This window comes from Jaculus jaculus, chromosome 1 (assembly GCF_020740685.1).
Source record: "Jaculus jaculus isolate mJacJac1 chromosome 1, mJacJac1.mat.Y.cur, whole genome shotgun sequence".
Lineage (NCBI taxonomy): Eukaryota > Metazoa > Chordata > Mammalia > Rodentia > Dipodidae > Jaculus > Jaculus jaculus.
Genome location: NC_059102.1, coordinates 148,135,577 through 148,159,925, shown reverse-complemented (window position 1 = coordinate 148,159,925; position 24,349 = coordinate 148,135,577). Strand labels below are relative to the sequence as shown.

At 50.8% G+C, this 24,349-nt stretch overlaps 1 protein-coding gene across 1 annotated transcript; it reads left to right on the top strand.

Annotated features, from left to right (window-relative positions):
- The first annotated feature begins 344 nt into the window (after positions 1–344).
- Mymk (myomaker, myoblast fusion factor) lies at positions 345–9,690 on the top strand. Its single transcript, XM_004654057.2, has 5 exons — positions 345–479; positions 5,706–5,820; positions 6,832–6,980; positions 9,039–9,155; positions 9,541–9,690. The coding sequence occupies exons 1-5, from the start codon at positions 345–347 to the stop codon at positions 9,688–9,690; spliced, it is 666 nt and encodes a 221-aa protein (XP_004654114.1).
- The last annotated feature ends 14,659 nt before the right edge of the window (positions 9,691–24,349 follow it).

The following is a 24,349-nucleotide window of genomic DNA, read 5'->3' as shown; positions in this document are numbered from 1 at the left end:
GAAGATTGCACACACATAGACGACACAGAGGGACTTTCCTCCAAGAGTGTTGTCTCAGAGAAAAGAAATACGTCCTTCTCGAGTTAACTCCTCTGGCATCTCAAAAAAAAAAAAAAAAGAGTCAGAAGCAAGTGCTGACCACGTGGTCCATCAGCTGTTGATGCCTCTCCACGCGTCACCCTGCACGCGCTGGCTCAGGGCACGTAAGCCCTCTCTGGGGGCGCTCCGCCACAGTTGCCATCAGGGGCTGCCGAAGGACTAGCTCTCACTGTTGGCGTGTCCCGCCCTGGGGACTGAAAAGACCTGCGCCCTCTTCTCCTCAGCCGGTGACTTCCTCCTGGTCCATGGGGACCGTTGTGGCCAAACTATTCCTGCCTACGCTCAGCAGCCTGGCCTTTCTGCCCACGGTCAGCGTGGCCGCCAAGAGGCGCTTCCACATGGAGGCCATGGTCTATCTCTTCAGCATGTTCTTTGTGGCGGTAAGTGCGGGGCCCGGGCAAGAAGGTGCCACGGGGCGGCCGTCCCCGCCACGGTCCCGTGCCAGGTAGTAAAGAGCCAGGATTGGGGAGGGAAAGAGCCCAGGCAAAGGTTTGGAGACTAGGCAGAACGGATTCCCCCTGAACCTCAGCTTCTCTACCTCCACCAGGAAGTCTGCGGGGGGGGGGGTTGGGGGGGCTGACACACAGTGTGAGGTCAGGTGCATGGTGGCACCGCGTCTGGCAGTTGAGGACAAGCCTTGCAGGTGGCCCCTCTTCTCAGCCGCTGGCTTCACCCCTCGTCTCCCTCCTTCCCAGCTACGCTCCTAGGGCCACTGAGGGGAGCGAGCTGGCCTGGCAAGGGGCCTCTGGGGTTCAGGGAAGGTGAAGGCCCTGTGTGGGTCTGACTCCAGAATTCAGAGCTGCCCTAGTGACAGGGACGGGCCTCACTCTCTCTCCCATTATGCCCTCAGCTTGCTCTCCCTTCTCTCCTCCATTCCCAGGTAGATGCCCCGGGCTGTCTGGACTTCCAGGGGAAAGTCTGGCACCTGACCAGCCTTTCTCTCTCTCTCAGATCTCTCTTCCTCCCTCTTTTTTTTTTTTTTTTTTTTTTTTTTTTTTTTTTTTTTAGGCAGGGCCTCACTCTAGTCCAGACTAATCTGGAACTCGCTCTGTAGCTCCAGGCTAGCCTCAACTTCATGGTGATCCTCCTACCTCAGCCTCTGAGTGCTATGATTGAAGGCGTGTGCCACCACAGCCAGCCCTGGCCGGCTCTTCTGAGGCCCTGAGTTTAGACCTTGGTGTCTCTTCACCCTCCAGCTCCTGCCATAGGTCTGTCTCTCTTGCTTCTTTCACTGGTTCTGTGTCTGGTTTTCATTCTGCTTCTTTCTTTCTCTTCCTTCCCTCTGCCTATGCCTCTCTTTCTTGACTTCTGGAATATGGTCCCATGAAATTCATTCTTCTAGACCTGGGTGTAGCCATCTCTAGTTTCATCTCCTAACCCTCTATGTGTCTCTTGATTAACATTTTTATTTATTTATTTATTCATGAGCAGGGAGAGAGAGGATGGGTACATCGGGGCCTCTTTCCAGTGCAAACAAACTCCAAATGTGTGTGACACTTTGTGCATCTGGCCCTTATGTGGGTACTGGGGAATCAAACCTGGGCAGTAGGCTTTGAAAACAAGGAATCTTTAATGGCTGAGCCATCACCCCAGCGTATCTCTTGTTTTATCTACCTGTCCCTCCAGCTTGCTTCCACCTGTCTGTCTTCTGTCCTTATCTACACCAATCTCTGTTTAATCTAGCTTCTATATCTGCCCTATTTATAAATCTATTTTATAAATCTGTTAATGCCTTATCTACAATCTACTTATTCAACTATCATCTGTTCATCTATCTACTATTTGTCTCTGCTCTGTTTTCTACATCTACCTTGTTAATTATTCTATATCTATTTCTGCCTTATCTATGATTGATCTATTTATCTATCTCTGTTCTGTTACCTATCTATCTATCTAGCTAGCTAGCTATTATCTAACCAGTCAGCAATCTCTTTCCCTCCATCTATTCTATACCTTTAACTGCTGAGCATTTCTCAAGTCCCCCTCTCTATTTTAACGCTCTCCTATCATCCCAGCCTCTAGGACCCTCTGGATTTCTGGAACATGTCCCATGGAACTCACTCTTCTTCTAGACTCTGGTCTAGCCTTCTCTAGTTTCATCTCCTGACACCAGGGGCCTCACCCTCTCCCTCACTTCCCTATGATCTTTTTTTTTTTTTTTTTTTGGCTCCTCTGCCATCATACCCATCCCCTACCAGTCTATACTGTGTGCAACGTGTGCACTGCATATGATGCACACATTGGCAGGGCACCCACTCTGGTGCCAGCTTCCTCCTCAGGGCACAGCCAAACCTGTGAAAAAGCAGCACCCTGTGCCCAGGCCAACTTCTTCTGGGTCTTGTCTTAGTAAACAAGGTCTCTGAGTGCCTGAGTGCGTCTGCACACCCCTGGGTGGGGGAGGCTTGAGCACGCGTGTGTTCTCCAGTCACGTTCACAGGCCCCCACTTCGTCCCAAGTGGGTCAGGTGGGACTTTGAGAACAGTGGGAGAAGTCACCAGTGTGTGTGAGCCGCAGGGTTTGGGCCAGCACATATCCAGCTCCTGGCCATGGTGCTCCCATTTGTATCAATAACCTAAGACAGAGGAAACAGACACCCTGGCCTCTGGGTCCAGCTGTGGGTAGGGGAGACACTGGGTCATTCACAAGGAACCAGCATCCTGTCAGGGAGAGGGCTGTACTGAGTCCTCGGCACATAGAACCTTGCTTGATCTCTGACTCCATGAGCCTCACGTGGTGATTCTCATTTGACAGAGGAAGAAACCAAGTCCACTAGTGGCTGGGCCACCAGCGTCGCTGTGCGCACTACTTGGAGCCCCCAGGTTTTCCAAAACATTGTGCCATGGGCACTTGCTCTTCATTAGGACTAGGCCAGAGCCAGGGAGTCCATTGGTAGAGGAAAGCCAATTTCCAGAACTTTGGGTCCAGCCAGGGTCTCGCCTCCAAGACCCAGGCTAGACACACCCTAGCAAACCACAGGCCTCAGTCAGGCCATCCTTCCCCTACCTGAATCTGGGCTGGCCCTCAGCTGCCTCTGTGGTTGCCTTCAAAGGCCCACCCAGCCCCACCCCACTCCTCAAAGAGTGGCAGCAGCAGCTGTCTTGTGCGACAAATGTCCTCTAGCCTCAAAGCCACAGTGTGTACCTCCCAGAGCTCTGCCTTCCACATGGCCCCGCCTCCGTTCCGACCACGACCCTCGGTAACAATGTCCACTTGTGTGTTACACCATGCTGTGCAGTTTACCATCAGGGGCCCTCACGAGTCCCTCCCCCCACCACAAACAGGTGTCCTTGTCCCCAGCAGTCAGTCTCTTTCTTGCCTTGGCTGTACAGTGGGATGTGCCAAGCTGACAGCAAGGATGGAGGTCCTGCCATACCTAGCCATGCCCCAGTGCAGCCCCAGCTGAGCCAGCTCATGCACCCAGGGGACGAAAGGGGTGCCCATCAATGTTCTGACCCTTCCTGCTTGGGCAGGTGGTGGTGGTATGACTGGGAAGTTCACAGTGTGGTCACATGTCCAGAGATCCTAGGGCCTGTGGGAGAGCCCTCCCGGCCTGGGGACAGCCAGCTTCCCTCCTGCCCTGGGAGATGACTTTGCAGCCAACACAGGACGGACTCTACTAGCTCCTCATGGGGTCAGCACAGGCATTTCCCAGAGTGCCACAGTGAAGGAGTCTTGACCCTTCTCAGGGATCTATGCCATGAAGGGGAGGTGCCAAGATAGCACATGGCGGGAGAAGGCAGCCAGAGAGTGTGTTTGTTCTAGAAGAAGGCAGGAGAGCCTCACAATACCTTTGCCTCCTCCCTTCTCCATTTGAACACCTTGATTGGACTCCACCTAAAGCTTGCCTTTCCCTGAGCTAAATGGTCCTATTCCACATGTGGTGGCTCTCCTCTGGCCAGTGACACTTCAAATAAAGTTCAAGGGCCCCAGGAGATGGTTCAGTGGATAAGGGGCTTGCCACCTAAGTGTGAGGACCAAACTTCAGATCCCCAGCAGGCATGTAAATGCTGTGTGGGGATGGTGTCTGCCTGTAATCCTAGCACTTGTGGTGGGGGCGGGCAGAGATAGGGGATCTGGCCAACCAGACTAGCCGAATAAGCACTCAGCCAGCTCCGGGTTCAAGTGAGAGAGCTTGCGTCAGCAAACAAGGTAGAGAATGACTGGGGAAGAAAGCGGGGTGTGGTGTTGCACACCTTTAATCCCAGCAGAGGTAGGAGGATCGCCATGAGTTCGAGGCCACCCTGAGATGACATAGTGAATTCCAGGTTAGCCTGAGCTAGAGTGAAACCCTACCTCTAAAAAACAAAACAAAAAAGAAATATGACCTCAATCTCTGTCCTTCACACACACACACACACACACACACACACACACACACACACACACACGAGCACCTGTACACATGTGCCTACACACAGAAACATGCACACACACACACACAGTTTAGCACCCAAAGCTCAATGCAGTCCTGAGAGGCACAGAGAAGCCAGATCACCGCCTCTCTCTTCCTGGACGCTCTATTAATACCTCTGGGTTCACCTTAAAGCCCATAGTCTGAGCACATCTGCCACCAGCAGGGGCTCTCCAGATCTCCAAGTTGTCCCCACTTGTCTGACTCCCACATTACCCAGGCCCCTGTCCCTGGTGGCGTCCCTGCCGCCTCCAGACGCGACTCCAGCTATTTTCCACACTCTTGCTCCCTCCTGCTGAGCTGGGCTCACCAAGAGGCGACTGTGCTGGCTCTGTCTCCTGGGCTTGTTTATGCCAGTTGCACTTGTCAAAATAATTATGTCATGTAATTAAATATTACTTAAAATGATGAAATGTGAATGCAAAGGGAGAGAGTGCTTTTTTTCTTGCAAGAAATAAGTTGACTCCTTGGAAAATACTTCATACAGCCCTTTGCTTTGAAGTTTTCTATTTCACTATGTACTGGGGAGAAGAGTGTGCGTCTAAGACAGACAGACAGACAGAGGAAAAGGGGGATGCTGGGGTCAGTTCCTACTTGGGGGAGTCTAAAATCTGCCTTCTCTTTCTTTTTTTTTCTCTTTCTTTTCTTTTCTTTTTTTTTTTTTTTTTTTTTTTGCTTGTTTTTGGGGATAGAGTCTTACTCTAGTCTAGACTGACAAATCACTCTGTAGCCTAGGCTGGTCTCAAACTCACAGTGATCCTCTTCCATCACTCCTGAGTGCTGGGGTTAAAGGTGAGAAGGTCACAGACCCTGAAAAGCAGGGTGGCACTGAACAAAAAGACCTGAGACCTCATATCCAAAGACCGCTGGGTGAACATGCATCAGTGCAGCAGTAGGCCCAGGGGCTTCTGGGAGCTTGTGTGTGGGTGGTGTTTTAGGGTCTCCTCCTTGTCAGGCTTTATGGAAGTGACCTCCAGCCTAGGTAAGAGAATCTGCTGTCCTTAGCACTCCCAGACCCACAAATCACAACAAGGGGAGCACTCGATGATACCCCTTGTTCAGATGAGGGCACCGAGGCACAGGGCCAAGAAGGTCTCACAGGCAGGGAGAGGCCTGTGGCCTGGGACCAGTTCTCACTTGCCTTGGCGCTGCCTCAGTCCTCGCTGCCCGCTGACCACCCTGGCTTCCCCGGCAGCTCTACCACGCCTGCGATGGCCCGGGCCTGTCTGTGCTGTGTTTTATGCGCCGAGACATCCTGGAGTACTTCAGCATCTACGGGACGGCACTAAGCATGTGGGTCTCTCTCATGGGTGAGTGGCCGCCCCTGCCCCGGGTGGGAGCCGTCCTTGCCACCTATCAGCACCTAGCCCACTTCTGAGACCTGCTCCCTCCCTTGCTGATTTCGAAGCCATCAGGCCATTATGTTCTATGAAAAAGTATGTGTGCTTCCTAATTGCCAGCATTCCCACTTGCCTATCCGTCAGTGACTCATGTAAGACACGCCTGTAGTGACAGGTGTAAAGACCAGAGTCACATAAAGGAAAAGGTGATGGTGCACCCCCCCTTTCTCCTCCACCGCCGCTCTCTCATTCAGGAGCTCAGACTCCAGCTTGTCCTCGAGGCTCACAGGAGCAGTTGTTCTCTTGGGTCATTTTCAGCTCCGGGTTTCAGGAACATAGAACCATGCAAAAGCCTCTGCTTGGGCCTGAGTGTGTAGCTCAGTGGTGGAATGCATGCCTTGAGCACAATAGGCCCAGGATTCTATCCCCAGCACTATGAACAAAAAAAAAAAAAAAAAAAAAGGAAGGAAGGGAGGGAAAAGGAAGGAGGGAGGGAAGCAGGGAGGAAGGGAAGGAAGGAGGGATGAAAGGAAGAAGGGAGGGAGGAAGATAAGAAGAAGGGAAGGAGGGAGGAAGGGAAGGATGGAGGGAGGAAGGGAAGAAGGAGGGAAGAAGAGAGGGAGGGGGAAAGGAAGGAGAAAAAACTCCAACTTTGGCCTGTGTTCCTAGCCCTATGCACTATTCATATCTTCCCTTGCATCTCCCCAGCCAGTCAGTCCTCAGCATTCCCAAGGAATACCATCCTTCATTCCCATACCTGCCAGTCCTCGATGGAAAAGGGGCACTGTGAGCCTACTGCCAGAGACCCTGTCGCAGGGAAACATCATGTCCCATAAAACTGGCTAGATTTCACACCTCTCACGGACTGGGGCTGGGTCTCAGGGTCCCTCTGGCTGAGGGACCCTCCGGTGAGCCCCTGAGGGCGGAGGCACTGCCAGAAAGGGGAGGGAGGCTGCTCACCACCCCCATGTCTCTCCTCAGCACTGGCAGAATTTGACGAACCCCAGAGGTCAACGTTCGTGATGCTGGGTGTCCTGACCATCGCTGTGAGGACGTACCATGACCGCTGGGGTTATGGAGTGTACTCGGGCCCTGTGGGCACAGCCGTCCTCATCATTGCTGTAAAGTGGGTGCGTACTGTGTGTGCGGATGGGGGTCCGGGGGACCTGCGGCCTTCCCCCAATCCCGGCTCCTCTTGCTCCATACCTCCTACCCTCACAGGGCCAGACACGGGAATTCAGCAAAAACTCGTCCCACATCCTGATGATTTATCTGTCAGTCAATAATCCCCGATGCTGGGGAGGCCAAGTCTCCTTTCCTGTCAGCCTCTAGCTTAAAGCGCCAGCACAGAGCCTGGCTTCTAATGTGTCCAAAGATCAGAGGCCATTCATTCTTCTTCGCAGTCACCATCATCATCAATAGCGTAAGGAAAGAGAATGACTGCTTACCAATGCAGCCCCAGCTTGGGCAATGCCCGGGTTCATCTCAGGAGTATTCCTGGATGGAATGAGCCTTGGCCTTGGTTCTAACCAAAAAGAAGGGTGCGGGAGGAGAAGGAAGCAGCCTGAGTCAGAGTTTAGAACACCCCGGGGGTAGGGTGGAGGCCACCCACGCTGTCTTACACATCCCTGCCCCTCTGTGGTACCAGGTGGAATCTTACAGGGTGTGTGGGGGGAATCCCCTAAACTTGGAACCCCAACTGGGCAAGACAGGCTGTGCAGCAGGGGTCCCTGATCCATCCACAGCTACAGGAGAGCAGCTAAGTGCTGGTGACAGACTTTCCAACCACGTCTTGATGGGCCCCCAAAAATACCAGGGTTTCTTTTGTCACTAGGTTAAGGATAAACTAAGGCAAAGAGGAGTCAGCCTCGGAACCCAGAGCCTCAGCAGGGCAGCCAGACATGACAAGGGAGCTTCTTTCTCACTCCGATTTGGGGAGCCAAAGCTGGCTCTGGCTGACCTGGGAGGTCAGAACTGCTTTGTGGTGAGGTGTTGGGGTCCTGAGGTTAATTAACACACTGGAATGCATAAACACGAAGACTCCTCCTGATAACGACCTCCTTGTCCTGTCTGCGGGTCACTCCCCTACTACTCTTGGCCAGATCTGGATCTGACCGGATTTTAATTAGCTAGGATAGCACACATTCCCCACTGAGTGTCAGGAGGCTTCCTAGGTCCCTGGTGGGGGCAGGGATTATAGCCACTCGCATCTGGAGTGCAGATCATGTCTCCTAGGCCACAAGACGTAAAGGTCATTTGGGGTTTATAAGGATAGTTGTTTCTTGCAATAGAGGTAATTTCCCTGATGAGAGAAATCTCCCCCTTTCGAGGGAGATGTGTGGGAACAAGCCTTGCGGGAGGAGAAGCTTAGTTGGAAGTGTTCTTTTCACTATTAATAATCTCCATGGGGCTCCTGTCTGGCTGGGAGCTGGGGTACAAGGATGGCCTTGTTACATCCCAGAAAGGCAGTGGGGAAGTAGGGATCCAGAGCTGATTGGCCTAGAGGACCCTAACCCCATCATCAAGGCAAGAATCTCTGCTAGTCCAGTCTTTTTTAAATTTTTTTTTCTTTTTAAAAATATTTTTATAGCTGGGCATCGTGGCACACGCCTTTGATCCCAGCACTCGGAAGGCAGAGGTAGGAGGATCACTGTGAGTTCGAGGCCATCTTGAGAATACAGAGTGAATTCCAGGTCAGCCTGGGCTAGAGAGAGACCCTACATTGAAAAACAAAAACAAACAAATATATATACATACATATACATATACATATACATATACATATACATATACATATACATATACACATACACATACACATACACATACACATACACATACACATACACATACACATATACATATACATATATATATATATAATTTATTTATTTGAGAGAGAGAGAAACAGTATGGGCACACCAGGACCTCTTGCCACCACAAGTGAACTTCAGATGCATGCATCACTTAATGCATCTGGCTTTATGTAGGTACCGGGGAATCAAACCCAGTCTGTTAGGCTTTGCAAATAAATGCCCTTAACTACTGAGCTGAGTCTCCGGCCCTACCAGTCTTGTCTTGAGGGACCCAGACCCTACGGAGCTTACTGAGCTTCCCACACATGTTGAGGGGGGTGTCTCCCCATGCTAAGCCCTAAGCACCCTGCTGTTCCTACTCTATCCCTGCAGCTGCAGAAGATGAAGGAGAAGAAGGGTCTGTACCCCGACAAGAGCATCTACACCCAGCAGATAGGCCCTGGCTTCTGCTTTGGGGCACTGGCCATGATGTTGCGCTTCTTTTTTGAGGTACTAGGCCTGGGGTAGGGAAGGGGGACTGAGCCCTGTCGAGCCCTCTGGATGTGCCACTGACTAGAGGGAGGAATGAAATGGGGTGCTTTCACTGGGAGGCTCCAGCCCAGTGGTTGGAGCTGGGGATGGTGGGCACAGGTTCTGCTTTCATGGAACCCATACCCCAGATGGCATACACAGGCTGGAAATGGCCCAGGGGCTGGTGCCCAGAACCTGGGGGAAGGGTGGAAAGAGGTGGGAGACAGAGAAAGACAAGGAACCTTCTTTCAGGACCCAGGGTGGCAGGCAAGGGTATGTGGGCAGAGAGACTCTGCAGGCCTTGAAAAGGAAAGGGTCTTTGGAGAGGGGTGGAGGCCGTAGAGTGACTCACCTCCTTCTGCAGGAATGGGACTACACCTACGTCCACAGCTTCTACCACTGCGCCCTGGCCATGTCCTTTGTCCTGCTGCTGCCCAAGGTCAACAAGAAGGCTGGAAATGCAGGGGCTCCAGCCAAGCTGAACGTCTCCACACTGTGCTGCACCTGCATCTGACCATGTCCCCCAGCTCCAAGTCCCCACCCTCCCCTCTGGTAGTGAGAGCCCTAGCGTCTCTCCCAGGGCTCTTCCTTACCCTTCCCCACCTCAAGTGTTCAGGAAAAATGGTCTCTTCTGTACCCTGAGCGATTGATAACAGGCCCACCGCACTCTGCTGAGAGTTCCTTGTGAACTCACTCGCTCTGTATTTACCAGCTGCTCAGCTCCATGCCAGAATTTCTCCTCCAAGACCTCCTAGCCACAAGTGTGCCTGGCAGAGCTCTGCCCTCCTCTGCCCACGGCCAGCTGAGCCCGGAAGTCCCAGCTCAGCACAAGGGCCACTTACTATACCCCCCCCCACAACCCCACTTGCCAGTGATGTTTATTTTTCTTTTGGAAACTGTCCCCTTCCCAGCTCTGAAAGACCACGTTTAGGAAGCTGGGGCCAGCTCTGTCCGGGATCCATGCCTTCTCCTGCCTCGGCCCATTCTCTTCAGCTGGGTCCTAAACCATGTTGTTTTCTGCGTGCAATTCACTGACCTTACAAAACACTTTACAAATGTCCCCATTCCTAGAACAAACCCATTTGCAGTGTCACACTTCCCATCCTGGAGGACGGCCCAAGCTCAGCATAAATAGCTGTCTCAAGGCCAAGTGCTCGTAGGTGCAACCCTGAGCCTAGACCTGCCGGCCAGGTCACCCAAGTGGGAGGTACAGCACCCTTCTCGTCCTTGGCTTGCTCCACCCTGCTCTGCAGCCTGTGACAGGGTCCTGTGGGAAAAGTGGGTGCAGTGCCCTTGGGCCAGGGCTCACTGGGACTCTGCCATGCACTGGGCGGTCCTGTCTGCGACAGTCTGTGGTTGTGGTGGCCACAGCAACAGCTCGCAGACATCACCTCACAAACCTAAGCCTCCCCTTAGGCCCCAGCCACCTCCTTGACCCAAGTCCTGTCCGTAGGCAGGAAGTTACCTATACCTGTCTGGGATATATTTGTGTTTCCAGATGCCACCACTGTGGAGGAGCAGTTACCCATGCCCACACCCTGCCCAGTGGGACAGCTGGCAGTTTGTCCTAAAGTCACCTCCTGTATGTCCCGAGGAAATTCAATTCCACTTGTGGGCTTGGGGACTCGGTGGTCCTCCGAAGCCTCCCCTGCACTCAGCTGGCCCCTCAGCCTGGTTTCCCACGTGCCGACCTCTGTGATCACTCGGGACGCCCCTATGTCTCAGGTGTCCCTTTTCATGCCTGTGTCTCCGGGCCCTGGTGCCAGGCAGAGGTCACACACAGGCCTCTAGCTTTTCTCTGACCCTAGAGCCTTTTAATAATAGAGCAGCCTATAGCATCACAGGGGGCCCCAAAGTGTTCATACCTGGTTCCAGGAGCCAGGCCTCATTTGTCAGATAAGGAAGCCGAGGCCCTACAATTCTGGACTCAGAGGCCATCTGGAAAGGGAGCAGAGCACGCCCTTCTACGATCATAAGGACACGGAGACACAGCCCCTCGCCCACACCTGACGGCTATGCCCTGATGTGGGGAGGGGCACCAACATCCTCAGCCAGTCTCCTGTCACCCATGTGCTCATACCGCACAGATACACATGCACACTGGCTTATGTGTCCACCCTGTGCACATACGTCCTACATACATCCACACACCATGAAAGCACAGGCTATCCCCAGTCTTCCCTCTGAGCCATTTCCACTTCCAGAGGGCAGGCAGCTGGGTCAGTGCTGGCCAATAGGCGGGAAGCCAGCGACAGGACTAGACCAACGGGGCATCTGTGGTCCCTTCAGAAACAGGTGTCTGCAGAGTGGTCCTGGCCCATCGCCTCTCTTCCTTCCCTTCTCTCTATCCCATTCCTGCCCACAGCAAGCTGCCCAGCCTCTCTGGCTCTGGACCACCTGGAGAATTGGAGGCAGCAGGATTCTCCTAAGCAGGGAGGGGCCCAGCCATGAGCGAGGGCCACACTGACAGGCTCTCCGTGGTGGTGGTGCTGATTTATGAAGGCCTTCTGGGCACCCAGCCAAGTCTGTAAGTCACGGACTATTAGGAGGCGTGCTCCAGCTCTCGCCCAGCCACCACGGCCCGTGCCTGGCCTCCGGGGCTTCCAACACTGCCTCACCCTGTCAAGGAGCTCGGCCCCAATGGCTACCTTTTGGGGGCCCAGGGCACAGTGGGTGAGGACACGGGGGCTAAGGACAATGGCTGCTGAGCTGGTGATGGTGCCCAGAACTTTGCCAATTAGTTTAGCTATGTCCTCCTCTTGCAGCCTCAGGCACCAAGGCTCACTTTGACATCTTGGGACTTGAACGAGACCTGGGAGGGGAGGACAGGAAGTCAGGGACCTCTCTGCTCCCTCAATGCCCATAATGGCTGCAGACGCTTCAAAGATAGCAAGAGAGAACCTGCATAGGCTGTAGACACCAACATCTCTGAACCCTGGTGCTGTCCAGCCCTGGCATCTCCGTGCCCCTAAGTGTCTGAGAGTCGTGACACCTGGAGCCAAAAAGCACCTTCATGGTGGAAGCGCACAAAAGCGTGACTCCTGCCACTCCGCTGCGGAGTACATGGCAAAGCCACTCTGGGTGCTCCTGGAAGTAGAGAGCTGTGTTCTCCGGGGGAACTGCTGTAATAGGTGTGGAACCATCATCCCATCCGAAGCCACTGGTCCCTCTTAGGAAAGAAGAGCATTTGCAAAGTGGCCAGCGTGCAGAGTGGGAGCTGAAGTGGTGGTCAACTTGACCTAGTTGACGTTGAGGGCGGCTAGGCATGCCATCGTGCCAGAAATTTCACACCCTGGGTGCAGTGGAGATAGCCACGTTCAGGGATGCAGATTCCCAGGAACATCTGAACTCCAGGTGTCCAATGGAGAATTGAACATGGTACGGGAACTTGTGTCCTTAACGGCTGACATGAAACGAAGACACGGAGCATGGATGAAACAGGCAGATCTTTCATAGCGGGGTGGGCGATTTTTGGGGTGGAGGGGACAGCCCTGACGGAGAGGCATCCGGCTGACCCTGACAAAGGAGAAGGTGAGGATTGTTTTTCAGAGTTGGGGAGAGTGGGCTGAAGTGGGGAAGCAGGTGTGTTTGTCTTGGGCATCGCATTTAAAAATGAAAATGTTTTCCTTGGGGCTGAGGAGAATGGCTCACCGGTTAAAGGCACTTACTTGGGAAAAGCTTGCCAGTCTGGGTTCAATTCCCCAGCACCCATGTAAAGTCAGATGCTTATACCTGGAGTTCGTTTGCATCCTGAAGTGGCAAGAGAGAGACTCTGGTACACACATACACACACGTGCAAATAAAATTTTAATTAAAAAAGAACGAAAAGAAAATGTCTTTCTTGTGCATGAACCCTGGCCTGGAGGAAGGGCAGCAGTCAGTGAGTCCTGAGAAGTGTCATAGATAGGAAAACACCTGGCCTGTGGACAGGCCACAGTGGTTACTAAGAGGACACATGGTGGTGGGGTGGGGGGACACTGTGCTATTAATGGGTAGCTTGTTCTGGGTAAAGGCCTCAGGCCTGTACCTGCCCCTGGTTCCCATGGAGCTCTTTGTCCACCACCTACTTTTAGAAGACATACTTACACTAAAAGATGATCTGGCTTTCCAGTGGGCCTTGAGTGCTGAATCTTATACCACAGCCCCATTTTTAAGTTCCCTGGACACCTGAGTTTGAATTAGAAGAAAGGGCAGTGGGCTGGAGGGATGGCTTAGCAGTTAAGGCGCTTGCCTGTGAAGCCTAAGGACCCAGGTTCAATTCCCCAGTACCCACGTAAACAAGATTCACAACCACAAGGAGGTTCATGCATCTGGAGTTTGTTGCTATAGTGAGACCCTACCTCGAAAAACCAAAAAGAAAAAGGGGGGCAGAAGCAAAGGGGTTACTGCCCAGCTCTGGCTGGCCTTGGCCTTTCTTTCCAGGACATGTGTGGCCCTCTCTCTCAGCGAGGTAACTTCTAAATCTAAGGGACTGAGTGGGTGCAAACTCACCACAGCCACCCTGGACCTGAGTGTGGTCCCACCCATCTCTGTTTCCAGGGCCAGGGCACACCTGTGCCCCATGCCAGGCACATACCCACACCCCCTGCCTTGGGGCACACACATTCCCTCCTGGCACACCCCCTTCATTCTGGGTCCAGGCAGCCCAAACAGAGGAATAGTATAAACATTTATAACAACGTAGACACAACAGTCCATTGTGGCCTGGCCTACCCCAGAGTGGGAGAGGCAGCGGGGCGCAGGGGAGCGCCTGGTCCCCCGCCAGGACCTGCATGCTGAGGCGTTTTCGTCTGAGGCAGTCTGTGTGCTCTGTGTGTCTGCTACTGAAATTTCCTGTCTCTGTTATTCTCCTCTCCAGAAGAGATCTGAAACCCAAAACTTTTATTGCCTCTTTTAAAAGGCTTTACAGCTCCCCACCCGCCCTGGACTGTCCTGCTCGCAGGGCTGGGATTGTAGTTAGGGGCGGCATGCTGGGCGCTGGGTCTCTGTGGAATGACAGGCCAGCTGCAGGTCTCAGTGGAAGGGAGCCCAGAGGAAGGGGGGGGGGAGGTAGAGGCAGAGGTAGAGGAGCTGGAGTAGGCTAAGGGGCCAGAAGCTCCAGGTGCCCATCTCACTGGCTGGTGAGCTGGTTGGAGGTGGATGATGGCACGTGGACGGGCTGCAGCCTGCACACTCCGCCCACCGCAAGTGGCCAGTTGGCCTTGGCCCTCTCCCACCTGTGAGCCCTGTGTCCTTACCATTAAATGGGAATATCAGCCTCGCCCTTGGGCCCTTTGGGATAGGTGGACTGAAAAAGTGTTAGGAAATTATAAATGAAGTGCTGAGAGGATCGCTTAGATGTTAACGTGCTTGCTCTGCAAGTGTGAGGACCTGAGTTGGGACCCCGGCACCCACGTAAAAGTTGGTGTGGCGGTGTACACATGTCATACCAGCACTGGGGAGGTAGAGGCAGGAGAGTCCCCAGGACTTGCTGGCCAGCTTGTCTAGCTAACTTGGTAGCTCCCCACTCAGTGAGAGTACCTGCCTCAAAAATAAGGTAGAGAGCTGGAGAGATGGCTTCGTGATTAAGGCATTTGTCAGAAAAGCCAAAGGACCCAGGCTGAATTTCCCAGTCCCCACATAAAGCTAGATGCACAAGGCGGTACATGCGTCTGGAGAGTTTGTTTGCAGTGGCCAGAGGCCCTGGTGCACACATTCTCTCTCCCTCTCTCTCTCTCTCTCTCTCTCTCTCTCTCTCTCTCTCTTTCTCTTTCTCTGTCTTTCTTTCTCAAATAAATTAAAAACATTTTTCTGAAAAGTAAGGTAGAAAGGGATGGAGAGATGGCTCAATGGTTAAGACATTTGGCTACAAGGCCTAATGCCCCAGGTTCATGTCCCCATTACCCATAGAAAGCCAGATGCAGAAGGTGGCACATGCATCTGGAGTTGGTTTATAGTGGCTAGAGGTGCTGACATGCCCATTCTCTGTCTTTCTCTCTCTCTCTCTCTCTCTCTCTCTCTCTCTCTCTCTCTCTCTCTGTCTCTCTCTCTCTCTCTCAAAAGAGTAAATAAATAAAATAATTTTTTAAAAAATAAGGTAGAGAGTGTGTATACCCAATATGTGACCAGAATCAATTTAAGAGAGGAAGGGTTTACTTTGGTTTATAGTCCATCATGGTGGGGAAGGAGTTCAAGGCAGATGGTCACATTCAGTCTACAGTGAGCAAGCAGAAGGTGATGACTACTTGTCCTCAGTTCTCTTTATCCTTTTTGTTTTCCAGCCCAGGACCCCAGTCCATGGAACAGGGCAACCCACAGTTAGAGTTAGTCGTCCCGGGCTGGGACATGGCTTAGTGGTTAAGGTGTTTGCCAGCAAAGCCAAAGGACCCTGGTTCGATTCCCCAAGGACCCACATAAGTCAGATGCACAAGGGGACACATGCATCTGGAGTTTTGTTTGCAGTGGCTGGAGGCCCTGAAGTGCCCATTCTCTCTTTCTGTCTATCTACCTCTTCCTCTCTCTCTCTCTCTCTCTCTCTCTCTAATAAATAAATAAATATTTTTTAAAGAGTTAGGGGGCTGGAAAGATGGCTTAGCAGTTAAGTGCTTGCCTGTGAAGCCTAAGGACTGCGGTTTAAAACTCGATTTCCCAGGACCCACATAAGCCAGATGCACAAGGTGGTGTGTGTGTCTGGAGTTCATTTGCAGTGGCTGGAGGCACCCATTCTCTCTCTATCTATCTGCCTCTTTCTCTCCGTGTCTGTCTGTAGCTCACAAATAAATAAAGAAAAATAAAGAAAAACAATATTTTAAAAAAGAGTTAGTCTTCCCATCTCAATTAAACTAATTATGGGCTTAGGATAAGGATCAGTAGTTAAAGGCATTTGTTTGCAATGTTTGCTAGCCCAGGTCCCATTCCCTAGTACCTGCATAAAGCCAAATGCGCAATTTCTGCCCCATCCTCTCTCTCTTTCTCATACACGAATAAAGTATTTAAAAGGTAAACTAATCAAGATGAACCCTGGCAGGAGTGCCCGAATATTAGTTTCTAGTGACCCTAGGGCCTGACAAGTTCATAATCAAGGTAAACCATTGGAGTGGCTGTAAAAGACACTTGACATCAACCTCTGACCTCCCCATGCACATACACGTGTTCCCACATACAAATGAACACACATATACACATGCGTGCACATTAATTTTGTGCCAAAAACATACACATGCCAAAAAAAAAAGTACGGGAAGAAGGGAGGCAAGCAGGGGCTCCGAGGTACACCAGGAAATAGCCTCCTCTCCCTGTATAAGCTACCAGCCCTCTGCCCTCCCAGCCTCTATACCCCTACTGTAATGGTGCCCAACGCAAATGGAGATTGTCAAGATTCAGTGAGACAATTTCGTGCAAAACTCTTGGCTCAGCAATTTTTCACCAAAAGTGAGAGCAGCTTGAATCAATGGGTAGATTTGTTAGAAGGCAATTTAATGGGCTTTACATGTAAACATTTAGCCAAAGACCAGTGGTAGCATCATCCCTCTAGAGTCTATGTTCTTCCAGGCCAATGGTCCTTGACTCAGTTTTTGGTACCAGCCATGAGAGAGCCTCATGACCAAGCAGAGAGCAGTTGGTTACTCCCCTAACCTATGTGCCACTATTGCACCATGGCATATCTTGTCTGGCTGGTTGGTTGTGTCAGTTGCAGGATCCATTGTTTCTTGAGAATATTGATGACTTTTCTCCCCCAACAGTCTACAGAACACTGTCTAGCCAGCAGGAAGGTAGCTTTGTTAGCTCAGCAGTTTTTTGTTTGTTTTTCTAGGTAGGGTCTCCCACTGGCCCAGGAAAGTGTCTTTATCCACTGAGTCATCTCCCCAATCAAATAATTGCTGTTTTTTTCCCATGACAGTTGTCAAGGGATTTCTAGAATTCACTATGTAGTCTCAGGGTGGCCTCAAACTCTCAGCAATCCTCCTACCTTTGCCTCCTGAATACTGGAATTAAAGCAATTTTAATGTCATTTTAAAGTAGCAATCACTAATTTAAAAAGTATTTTAGGGCTGGATAGATGGCTTAGTGGTTAAGTGCTTGCCTGTGAAGCCTAAGGACCCCGGTTCGAGGCTCGGTTCCCCAGGTCCCACGTTAGCCAGATGCACAAGGGGGCGCACGCGTCTGGAGTTCGTTTGCAGAGGCTTGAAGCCCTGGTGCGCCCACTCTCTCTCTCTCCCTCTATCTGTCTTTCTCTCTGTGTCTGTCGCTCTCAAATAAATAAATAAATAAAATAAAAAATTTAAAAAAATAAAATAAAAATATTTTAAAAAGTATTTTAGGGCTAGAGAGAAAGCTTAGTGGTTAAACGCTTGCCTGTGAAGTCCAAGGATCCCAGTTTGAGGCTCGCTTCCCCAGAAACCACGTAAACCAGATGCACAAGGGGGCGCATGCATCTGGAGTTCATTTGCAGTGACCGGAGGCCCTGGCACACCCATTATTTCTCTCTCTCTCTGCCTCTTTCTCTCTCTGTCCTTCTGTTGCTCTCAAATAAATAAATAAAAATAAACAAAAAAAATTTTTTAAAACATTTTAATTTATACATTTGCAAGAGAGAGAGAGAGAGAGAGAAGGCGGGGGGGGGGGGGAGACTGGACCCACCAGGGCCTCTTGTTGCTGCAAACAATCTCCAGACGCATGTTCTACTTTGTGTATCTGGCTTTACAGGTACTAGATAGAGAATTGGACCCAGGCCAGCAGGCTTTAGAAAATCAGCACAGTGCAGAGCCCAGCTGGTCCTTTGCTGCCGGTGGCCCCTGGGTGTGTGGACACTGCCTCTCAGACATGGCCCCAGACTCCCAGGACTGTCCTCCACCAAGAAGGCTGTTGAGGCCAGTTGTGCCCAGAGTGTGTGGATAGATGGCCAGCTTCTCTGATGAGACAACACCGTCATGGCCGCCCTGGTTTCTCACTCCCCTGCATACATTATGAAACAGGGAAGAGCATGGAGGGACAGCCCGGCACAGGGTACCAGTGACACCACACGGGTCAGTGGCTTACCCATCCAGGCCAGGGGACAATTAAGACCCAGGTATGTCTAGACACTTGGCTTCTGGGAGTGTGTCGCCTCCAGCAGTGATATCTTAGGCTGTCTGTCGCTGGTGAGATGTGGCAGGCACAGATGTCTGGGTGAGTGATAGGTGGGCTTCTCTAAGACTCACTGATCACAGGCTTACGCCTCCTGGACCATCCCACCCTCATCAGATGACGAGCCAGTGACCACAGGGGCATTGCCCTTGGCACCTGTGATCTAAGAGTCCCCAAGAGCTGTGTGATCCTGGACAGGCCCTTGTACTCCTAGCGCCTCCAGCAGTGAGGAGATTGAGAGGTCGCTGCCCTCCCCCCCGACCCATGCACAAAACTTGTCCTAAAGCCAGGCAGGCTGTCAGAGGAGCGCGGGGCCCCATCCCACTGGCGCCATGTTGTTCAACCGCATTTTATGAGCACCACCTATGAACACCACCACATTGACTCACACCTATTGTGCAGAGCAGAATGGATGGGGGCTTTCCCCTGCCCACGAGGGCACCTCTTTGGCAGGAGAGCCCAGCCTCACCCCAGGAGTTGCCAGCAAACAGCTGAGCACTGCAAATCTAGTGTCAAGTAGCATAAATCCAGGGTCATGTAGGCAGTTTGACAGAGACAAGAAGCTTCAGGGGAGGAGGACAGTGAGACACAAGTGTGATATTGGCCTGGTCTGATTGGGCCTCTTTTTCCTTCCCTTCCCTTTCCTTCCTTTCCCCTCCCTTCCCTCTCCTCTCCTCCTTTCCATTTCCCTTCCCTTCCTTTTCTTTTCTCCCAAAAGCTGGGCCTCCCAAACCTTCGCTGGGTTTTGTTTTCCTAACAGCTCAGCCAACAGAAGCCTGCTGGCTCTGGGCCCCAGCTGGAGCCAGGCTATGGAGTGGCTGTGACCACATCTGGAAGATGTTCAAGCAGACATCCCCCGATACACAAACGCGCGCGCGCGCGCGCACACACACACACACACACACACACACACACACACACATGCACGGCAGCCGCCAGCCACAGAACAGCAGCTGATAAGCTCCTGCCACCACCAGTTCGGGGCACTGGGAAGCTGCAGGCCAGCCCAAGCTGCTGGAGCCATCAAGGGTGGGAAAGGAGGGGAGTGGGAACTGGGCATCCTCTGTCCTCTAGATGGCCAGTTCACGCCAGAAATCACAGGCCAGCAGGGCAGAAGATGTCAGCACAAGACAGTTTCAGGGGCCTGTGAGGTCTGCCTTGTTTGCTCCTGAAGACACCTGCTGTTCTATGCTGGGGACCCAGAAACCAAATCCTACCCGATGCCATAGTCACCTGGCATGATGGACTTCATGCCTGAAGATGATTCACTGCTCCTCATCAGGCATTTCAACCGTCTTGGTTGCACCCATTTTACAGGTTGGAAAATTGAATCAGTGAGGCGTCCATATACCTGAGTGCCTACGCCAATGGTGTCTCAAACTAGAATTTGCAGTCTCCTAGGCCTGGGCTAGGTCCCCTGCCCCTCAGGGTTTTCCTGGTGCCCTGTTCTGGCAGCAAATTGAGAAATTTGCTACTACCACCCAAGCCACTGCGTGGGTGCTGCTTCCTGGATGGTAATCATCAGGGGGATTTGGCTGGTGAGTCCATCCCTTCAGATGGGCAGTAGCCTCTCCCCACTAGACAGGAACTCCAGCAGGCTCCTGGTACATGGCTTACCACACTGGCAGCACCCTGCAAAGACAGACAGTGAGCAAAAGAGAAGATGCCCCCAGAAATGGCCAGCGGGTGCTTTTACAATGCCCGTGAGGCACAAGTGCCATGTGGAGGATGTCTGCAGGTCCCCTTGCTCCCTAGGAGACTAGGGCGGCCTTTGTCTCTATGCTCGTTGTGACATCATCCTTCTTAGTTGGCGGATGTACAGGAGCTCAGGAGACTTTATGTAGGCATCGCTGCTCTTGGCTCCTCACTGGGACTGAGATCTGAAAACAGCCTCTGAGGCGCAAGTCCTTCAATGCGCTTTGTAACCAGTGTGTGGCCAACTTGCATTAACTGCCCTGGGTGACCCTGAAAGGTGGCTGTTCCTCACGTTGCAACTCCTTCTCATCAAGCTTGCGGTGTGTGTGGCTTTGATCGCCTGTAGCTTCTCAGTGAGAATGCCCACTGCCAGTGACTGAGGGAGGGTGTGAAAGTCCCCACCCCTAACAGGTGGGCCTTTTAGATATTTTTTTAAGATTTTTTATTTATTTATCTGAGAGAGAGAGAGAGAGACAGAAACTGAATGGGCGCACCAGGACCTCCAGTCACTGCAAATGAACTCCAGATGCATGCGCCCCCTTGTGTGTCTGGTTTACATGGGTCCTTGGGAATCGAATCAGGGTCCTTTGGCTTTGCAGGCAAATGCCTTAACCACTAAGCCATCTCTCCAACCCAAGGTGAGCATTTTAAACAAGTGATGCTGAAATAAGTGGATGTCCAAATACAAACAGGACACAAAGAAAAATGAGCTGGTTGTGACGGCATATGCCCGTAATCTTAGCACTTGGGAGGTTGAGGCAAGGGGACTGTGAGGTCCAGGCCATTCTAGATTACATAGTGAAATCCTGTCTCAAAAAAAAGCGACTTTCATGGCTGGAGAGATGGCTTAGCTGTTAAGGTGCTTGCTTGCGACACCTAAGGACCCTGGTTTAATTCCCCAGGACCCACGTAAGCCAGATGCACATGGTGGCGCATGCATCTGGAATTCGTTTGCAGAGGCGAGAGGCCCTGGTGCACCCATTCTCTCCCTCCCTCCTTCCCTCTCTTCCTCTCTCTCATAAATAAATAAAAGAAATTTTTAAAAATCTAGAACCTTTTAATATGATGGAGAATGGAATTTCAAATGGGAAAGTGTGGGGGTGGGGAGGGAGGGAATTACCATGGGATATATTTTATAATCATGGAAAATGTTAATAAAAATTTTTAAAAATTAAAAAATAAAAATAAAATAAATTTTTTTAAATCAAAAAAAAAAATCTAGAACCTTTTAGATGAAAACACAAGAGAAAAGTTTTGTGTGACTTCAGATTAGACCAAGATTCCTTAGATGGGAAACCAAAAGTGTGCACCATAAAAAAAAAAAATTGGGGAGGCAGAGGTAGGAGGATCGCCATGAGCAAGGCTACCCTGAGATTACATAGTTAATTCCAGGTCAGCCTGGGCCAGAGTGAGATCCTACCTCAAAACAAACAAAAAATTGACAAGCTAGGGCTGGAGAGATGGCTTAGCAGTTAAGGCGCTTGCCTACAGACCTACAAAGCCAAAAGACCTCGGTTCGATTCCCCAGGACCCATGTAAGCCAGATGCACAAGCTGGCGCATGCATCTGGAGTTCATTTGCAGTGGCTGGAAGCCCTGGCACACCCATTCTCTGTGTCTCTTTCTCTTTCTGCTTCTTTCCCTCTCTCAAACAAATTTTAAAAATTGACAAGCTAAACTCAAAATTTAAGACTTGTCCTTCAAAAGCCATTGTTAGAGAGATGGCTCAGCAGTTACAGGTGCTTTCTTGCAAAGCCTGACACATCCTGTCTTCAATTCTCCAGTATTCATATAAAGCCAGATGCACAAAGTGGCCGTGGTGGTTTGATTCAGGTGTCCCCCATAAACTTAAATGTTCTGAATGCTAGGTTCCCCAGCTGATGGAGATTTGGGAATTAATGCCTCCTGGAGGCTGTGCATTGTTGGGAGCGGGCTTATGGGCTTTATAGCCAGTTTCCCCATGCCAGTGGTTGGCACACTCCACTGTTGTTGTTGTCCACCTGATGTTGGCCAGGAGGTGATGTCCACCCTCTGCTCATGTCATCATTTTCCCCTGCCATCATGGAGCTTCCCCTCAAGTCTCTAAGCCGAAATAAATCTTTTTTTTTTTCCCACAAGCTGCTCTAGGTTGGCTGTGCCAGCAACGCGAACCTGGCTGCAACAGTAAAGTTGGCACTGAGGAGGGGTGTCATTTGCTGATAGACATCTGACTGTGTGACTTTGCCCTTTTGGAGCTGATTTTCAAGAGGAATGTGGAAGGATTGGAAACCTTGGCTTAAGAGACACATTGCAATGCTGTAAGTACAGCTTGATGGACTATTCTAGTCAAAGTTGAAAGACCTGAATGCAACTAAAAGTATGGACTGTGAGGTTTGGCTTATGAAGGTGAGAAAGAGCTTTGCCTGGACTGGGCTAGAAGCACTTTGTGTGAAAGGCTTGTTGTTATGCCCATGTCCTCAGAACTTGTGCAGGATTGCATTATGTAGAAATGGACTGGTGTGAGCAGAGGGATATGGCACAGAAAAAAAAAAAAATGAAATCTTTGCGTGAAACTGCCGCCCATTCAGCTGCAATTGAAGATTATAACCATTGAGATTGGGCCAGCTGACCTGCATTAAAATGACATTAAATGAAAGAATGCAGTCTTTTGAAGGGGCCTGAATGCTGAAGGACTGTCCTGTTCTTCAAATTCTGCTTTATTTCCCTATGGATTAACAAATTGGCACCTCACCTGGTATTATGGAGTATAAGAAATTCAGGAGAGAGTCATTCAATTTACAGCATGGTCTTGTATTTTGGAAACGGCCATGGGCAGTGTGAAGCAGGTTTGCTAGATGCCTGCATGGAGACCCAATGGAGCCACGAGGATGGACTGTGGGTTGCAGTGGAGACCCATTGGAGATGCCAGGACCACAAGATGGCTGCTAAGGAAAGCTGCCAGCCCTGGACGAAGTTTCTGGGCCTGTGAATAGCCTAGCTGGAGGGGTAGAATGGGAACTCCAGAGACTTGTCAGTGGTTAGAATTATCAGACCTGGAGATTTGTCACTGATTAGAGTTGTTGTACTCAAAGCTACAGAGTTTGATGCTTGCCCTGGTTGTTTTAAATCTTGTACTGGTTGAATATTTCTTTGCTATACCCAATGCCATCTTTTGGAGCATGAATGTTTATTCTGTGCCATTATGGGATTTTCTTTTGTTTGGTTTTTGTATTATGGCTCAGTTAAAAGGTCTCAGACTATGCGAATATTTGAACATCATTAGGATTGATTTTAAAAACTATGAAGACTTTTAAAGTTGTATTGAATGCATTGCATTTTATATCATGGATGATTATCAGTTTATGGGGGCCAGGGGTAGAATGTGGTGGTTTGATTCAGGTGTCCCCCATAAATTTAGGTGTTCTGAATTCTAGGTTCCCTAGCTGATGGCAATTGGAAATAAAACCTCCTGGAGGTGGTGTACTGTTGAGTGTTATAGCCAGTTCCCCCTTGCCAGTGTTGGGCACACTCTCCTGTTGCTGTTGTCCATCTGATGTTGGCCAGGAGGTGATGTCCACCCTCTGCTCATGCCATCGTTTTTCCTGCCATCGTGGAGCTTTCCCTTTTTTTCCTCACAAGCTGCTCTTGGTCAGGTGTTTTCTGCCAGCAATGTGAACCTGACTGCAACAGTGCCACATGCCTCTGGAGTTCCTTTGCAGCAGCAAGAGGCTCTGGTATACCCATTCTCTCTCTCTCCTCCTCTGTGTGTGTGTGCTCACAAATAAATAAATAAGCAATATTTTTTAAAGATAAGTATCAGAAGCCAAGCATGATGGTATACACCTTTGAATCCCAGCACTCAGGAGGCAGAGGTAGGTGCATCATCATGAGTTCAAGACCTGCCTGAGACTACATAGTGAATTCCAGGTAAGCCTAGGCTAGAGTGAGACCCTACCTCAAAACACCAAAAATAAATAAGCATGACAGTGAGTGGAAAATATTTGCAAACCATATCTGATAAAGGACTTCTGTACAGAATACATAAATGAACTCTCAAAAATCAATGACAAGAGGTATGTAATATGATAAAATAAACAAGAGCTGGAGAGGCGGCTCAGCAGTTAAAGGCACTTACCATCCCAGGTGTGAGTCCCTGGAGCCCGTGTAAAGCCAGATGCACCAAACGACATATACAGCTGGTGTTCTTTCACTGTGACAAGAGGGCCTGGCAGGCCCATGACCAAAGGCTTATTATGAATGACCCAATGTGTATGTGTATACTGGAGGCTGTTTTTTTTTTATTTCAAGTGCCCAAATTGGAACCCAGGGCTTCTTACGTGACAGACACACTCTCTGTCACAGCTACATCTCCAGCCCCAATGTGTCGCTTCACTT